At 40.1% G+C, this 5,720-nt stretch overlaps 1 protein-coding gene across 1 annotated transcript in view; it reads left to right on the top strand.

The window, feature by feature from the left end:
• Positions 1-41: 41 nt before the first annotated feature.
• LOC147136711 (unconventional myosin-X-like) overlaps positions 42-5,720 on the top strand; it is a 46,414-nt gene continuing 40,735 nt past the window's right edge. Inside the window, exons 1-4 of the mRNA XM_086050686.1 lie at positions 42-123; positions 404-510; positions 1,171-1,300; positions 2,435-2,553. Of these exons, the coding sequence (XP_085906812.1) occupies positions 406-510; positions 1,171-1,300; positions 2,435-2,553 (354 nt within the window). The 5' untranslated portion in view covers positions 42-123; positions 404-405. The remainder of the gene's footprint in view (positions 124-403; positions 511-1,170; positions 1,301-2,434; positions 2,554-5,720) is intronic.

The following is a 5,720-nucleotide window of genomic DNA, read 5'->3' as shown; positions in this document are numbered from 1 at the left end:
TTAAATATTGTCCTCCTCATCTGCTCTCACTTCTCAAGAACCGAGTGGTGCGGCAAAATCCGGGAGAACGAAACTACCACATCTTCTACGCGCTGTTAGCGGGCGCCGACAAAGACCACAGAGGTTGGCGATTTGCGCTTTAAAAGGAGCCTATTCATTTAGAATATGGTGGAAACTTTGATGGAGGAAACAATTCCATTTTAAAGACAGAAAATAGATGTTTTCCTATGTATTTCGTGTTAGCCGAATCTGATGAGTTTGACTTTTTGAACTGAGATGGCTTTTCTTCTACATTCGAATATATTTGGATGTGCAGGAATTTCTGTGTCGTTTAACCAAGCAAGTGAAGTGATGTATTTGTAATGACTCAATTGAGAGTCCATCTCCATGTGTTGTGTTGCAGACATGTACTTGCTGTCCGAGGGGCCCGAGGCCCACCACTACCTCAGCCAGTCCGGCTGCATGCAGGACAGCAGCCTGGATGACAAGCAGCTTTTTGACAGCGTCATGGTCAGTTTTCCGCCACTGGGGGGCTCTACATCCCTTGGTTAGGTGTTTACAACGGGTGAGCATGCGTTTGATGTTAAATTGAACATATAGGGCAAGGCCAGTTTAAAAAAAACAAAACAAAACAGAGGTGCAAACGTGTATGTAAAATAATTTATTTGAATGACAAAAATCATTATTGATTTTCTTGATTTGAATTCTTCAACCAATGATGTAATAAAGTACATTTCACTTTAAAAAAAAGCAAATTTTGTTTTATGATTCACAATAAATAATCCAGCCAATTATTTAATGAGATAAATAATGAATACATGTATTAATCCTACAAATGTAACAGGACTCAAGATGACGCCAAAGCTCCACTTTTATATTGTCCTGTGCTTTGGCCTGCCTAATAGAAGCTCCTCCCCTCACTTCAGCATAGTTCCTTTGTTTTGAGATGTTGCAAAGCACTACATTTGTGTTTGGGAGGGCTTTGGCGCCATCTTGTGGCATATTTAGGCAAGCACAAAACGTAGACTTTGGCATGCTTCTCCGTGAATAACTGGATAGGTTAAAAAAAAAAAAACAAATCTGCGAATAGGTGTTTGATATTCGCGAACACTACAATGTTCATTTTGATTGCATCGAAGCATGTAATGGCCCTTGCGTGTTGCGACACAGGCAGCGCTGCAGGTGATGGAGTTCAGCGAGGAGGAGATCCGAGATGTGTTTAAGCTGCTCTCCGCCGTCCTCCAGATGGGAAACATTGAATTTATGACAGCGGGCGGAGCTCAGATCACGTCCAAAGGAGGTAAGAAAGGAAAACAGGAGGAGTGCTCACAGGGCGCCAAGTGAGATAAGACGTGTCTACGTAGAGTGACACGATGGTATCCCATTGTCAGAAAATGTTCAAATTTTTTTTATTTTTGCTTCATTTACTGCATAAAGTTAAAAACAATTTGTGTTCTTGTTATTAGTATAAAATATCCTTTCATTTCTGTTTTAACCAAAAAAGGGGTTTGTAATGTATAGATGTCACAAGATGGTAGCAAAGGGAGTGGAGAGGAGCATCATCATCCTTCTAGCATGTACACATTCATGAACACATGTTACATAAAAGACGGTATTCAATACTACTCTAAAATACCGTGTATAACACTAATTTAAAAAAATCGCAAATCGAGTGTGGGTATTGTACTGGGCTTCATAAGAAGCACATTTTTTTCATATTGTTTCGACATTTACCAGTACTTACCGTTTAAAAAAAAAAAAAAAAAAAAATTAATAAAATAGAATCACTTATTTCATGCACGACAGCTCAATATGCTTCACATACTGCAATTAAGGGTACAACATATTAAAGAAATTACAAACGAGCTGAAGTCAGAAAATATATAGTAAGACAAACATCCTCACTCTTGGGAAGTTTTAATTATATTTGACTGCACAAGGCTAAAAAGCTTTTTAAAAAAAAACACAAATCAAGACCGACACAAATGGCCAGCAAAGAGCCCGGAGGGTTAAGGAATTTAATTTCACAACTTGACACCAGTCGTTTGGATTCGTCTGCCTCCCGCTCCTGACTTTGATTGACATGGCAGCAACAGTCGCGAACAGGCTGAAACATGAGCACCATATTCTCTTTTGCTCCCGTTCCGACCGCTTTTCCAAACCTCCAAGTTACCTCCTGCTAAAATAGGTACCGCAATCTTCATCATAAAACTTCTCTACTAATAATAACATGAGCAGATTTGCCTCGGGTCACGCCCAACGTTTGCTCGGCCACTTGTTGCTAGGCAGAAATCGTAGGGCTCAAGCACGAACAAACTCTGTCACTAGATTGGCCACGGAGCGAATTAAACGTAACAAAGTCAAGGTACCGCTTTGTTCTTTTTTTTAAAGGGTTAATAAATACGACTGAATATTTGTGTGCATGCACTTTCAGTGGTCGGTAACGTGAGCGAGCTGCTTGGCCTGGACTCCTTCCAGCTGTCCGAGGTGTTGACCCAGCGCTCCATGATCCTCCGAGGAGAGGAGATCTGCTCCCCGCTCACTGTGGAGCAGGTAAAAACACATCAAGACACATTCCCCTTCCCCTCTGCCCGTATTCTGCTGGGATCAATCATCCACGCGTCGCTTCCGCCTCGACTTGTGAGTTACTGACCCACTGAAGTGTTGGGCAATGCGTGGGGCTCTGCTCCTAGTTTTCACGAGTGACTGTTTTTGCTGCGATACAAAGTCATAAAAGCAGGCGAAAGGTGTTGCGACATCACCAACATGATATGTTGTGACGCATGATCTCTTACAACAAAATGTACTTTTCCCGGGTATGAAGTGAGCTCTACCAATACAGTATAGACTAGAATTCCATTTTTTAATTTTTTTTCATTTGTTCGGTTATAATTCAATTATGTTGCTTTGGGTGTAATACTGCTTTCGGCCACCGTATAACAGCACACACAGAAGAGTGCAAGAGAAGTAAGACATTCATCCATATGTAGGTTTACAGGAAGTATTTTAAAATCATCCTAATTTATGATGAAGAGATTAGAAAGAGATGATGGAATCTGTTTTCATCCTGTTTTTTATGCCTACAGAATGCAATGGCTCTAGGTTCATTTTATAATGTACACATTTGGGCATGATTATTGATTGATGTATGATGAATTCAGTTTGCTAGTTTTGAAAAAACAGAACCAGCATTTTTTTTTTCTGGGAAGATAGTGGGATCCGTACACTTTTACAACTGTGCAATATTTTTGTCTTATCCGTTGCACTTGCTCTCTTTAAATGTCTAAATTTAGTTGTATTATTTTAAAGTGTGTTTATAGACCTAACAAACAAAAAAAAGTGCCGTAAATGCTATAAAAACATGACTACGGAGGGTATTTCTATATCGCAGATTTCACTTTTCACGGGGGTGGTCTCAATCGTGACCCCCGCGATAGAGGGGCATTACATTTTACAGCGTTCAGTATACTGTGTTATAAGCCTTTAGACACTTGACCACAAATGAAGATGCAGGCAGATAATAAATAAACAGTATTCACAGGCATGTATTCTTTATCCTCCGCATAGATTGACTATTAAGATTACTAATGAGCTCACACCAGAAGGAGCAGCGCAATGTCTATTGAATTAGATAATAAAAATTTTTTTAAAACACATTGAATTATGTCGCCCCTGTATATGTTATAAAGGACAAATAATATAGAGTGCTATTTTTCTTTTTAAAAAGTCGCTTTTATCTGCATCCCTCGGTGTGTGGTGGGCCATATGCTAGCTGGTCACCTTTTTTTCCCCCCCTTTACTTAAATGACACGCCTCTCTCTCTCTCTCTCTCTCACACACACATACACACACATTCCCCCCCTCCACATCGCTTGCGTGACTCTCGGCCATTTCCTACTTTTTGTCTGCCAGATTCCCGGCACAATGAAGCCGTGGCGATAGTGATCTGAGTCAAAAGTACAATGGAGCTCATGATTGGGGGGGAATGAAGTTGGAGACTTCTCTTATGGTGGCAGACACTGTAATAATTCACTCACAGTGTGCCTGGCATTACACATCCATGCCTGAGTTTATGATTAATGAGGGCTAATCTTCATCAGGATGTTATAATAATTGAAATGTACCACAGGGCAGAACTTTAAAGGTTGAAAACAATTCATTCCAGTATGCTGGGCGACATCCCAAATGAACCATTTTTCCGATAGGAAATCATGTAATTGACATTAATGTCTTTGGGGGTTAACCGTTGCCATTATTAACTCTAAGGGAAATCTTTCTAAACTGTCCAAAATTCAAAAAATGAAAAGTGATACACAGTGCAGTATCTGTATATAGAATCACAAAATACAGGCAAATGTTTCATGACATTAGTCTTGATGATAGTAGGTTACGTCTAACGAAAAGTAAAAAATCAATGAGGTTAAAGAAAGCTTAAACAAATAAACGGCTCCCCAAAGTTTTCTATTACTAAATAAAGTTTTGGAAAACGCCATTCATTCAATCCAAAGCTCCACCACATTTTTTTTGTTACACTTTTATGTAAAGTAAAATAGCACATATTTGTCAATATAAAAATGTTATAGAAGAGAATATAAAGAAATAAACAGGTTTTACATCGCCCCCAGTGGCCAAATCGTGCTCACCAGAATGAGCCGCAATGACTTACTCATGACGCAATTCTTTACATTCTATTTCATTATGTTATCACTATTTGTTTTTATAAAATCAAATCTTATAGAGGGTTATTTTTGTTATTATCTGTTTTGAGTTATTAATGTGGTCCCAGAACACACTAAACTCATGTCTCAAGGCACCACTCTATTTACGTTCCCGATTAAAAGCGAAGCTTCAATTTTGTAAATGCATCGAATGTGTAACTCGACTTTTGGGCTCTTTGAGCTTTATGACACATCCCACAGTCCCCCCCCCCCCCCCTTCTTCTTCTTATGCCAGTAAATATGTGAAGGAATCGTTTTATTCCTACCAGAAAAAGAGCTCATTTGACAAATGGAACAAAGACGCTGCGCTGTCCACTTGTTTTGTCTGCCCTTTGAAGCAGCTCCTCACTAAATAGAGAGCATTATTCTGCTGGACCCAGTAAGAAAGGCTCCTTCTCCCAGTAAGCGGGGGTCTTCCAACCTACGACCGCCCGAAGTGGGCACCCCCCGCCAATTCCGTGAACCGAGACCCCTCCTCCGTCCCTCGTCCGGGACAAACAGCCATTCTTCTCCTCTTGCCCCTGTGACGGAGATCCTGGAGCCACCGGCTTTCTTTTCAGTGGCAGGAGGTGACTGGGCATGATGGATGGCGCGGCACTATTGTCGGCACTATTTTGGACTCAGAAACAACATGCAGTACGTTTATACCAGGGCTGGCCAAACGTGTAAAATGGACACATGGGCCAGCTTGTTTGTAGATGACGTAAAAATAATTTTAAAAAAGCGACATGTAAAATATGTTGATATGTACATTAATCAATGAATGAATACATATATTTTGACGAATTAACTAGAGAGGGAAATGGCCAAGTCAGTGCAACAAATATTACCGGTACACTTGCTTTACTCTTGATTATGTACATTAAAGTGGAAATCAATCCAAACATCTTTTTTTCAAGAATATGTCCCCAGCAGGCCCACTAGTTGAATTCTGATTAATATTGCGTTTTGTGGAATATGAGTTAAGCAGCAAAATCCACCCGTTTTTAGACATCGCTGAGG

Source organism: Filicampus tigris, chromosome 14, assembly GCF_054856515.1.
Source record: "Filicampus tigris isolate MCC_2025a chromosome 14, RoL_Ftig_1.0, whole genome shotgun sequence".
Lineage (NCBI taxonomy): Eukaryota > Metazoa > Chordata > Actinopteri > Syngnathiformes > Syngnathidae > Filicampus > Filicampus tigris.
The sequence above is the reverse complement of the archived record's forward strand: the minus strand, read 5'-3'. Positions and strand labels throughout refer to the sequence as shown.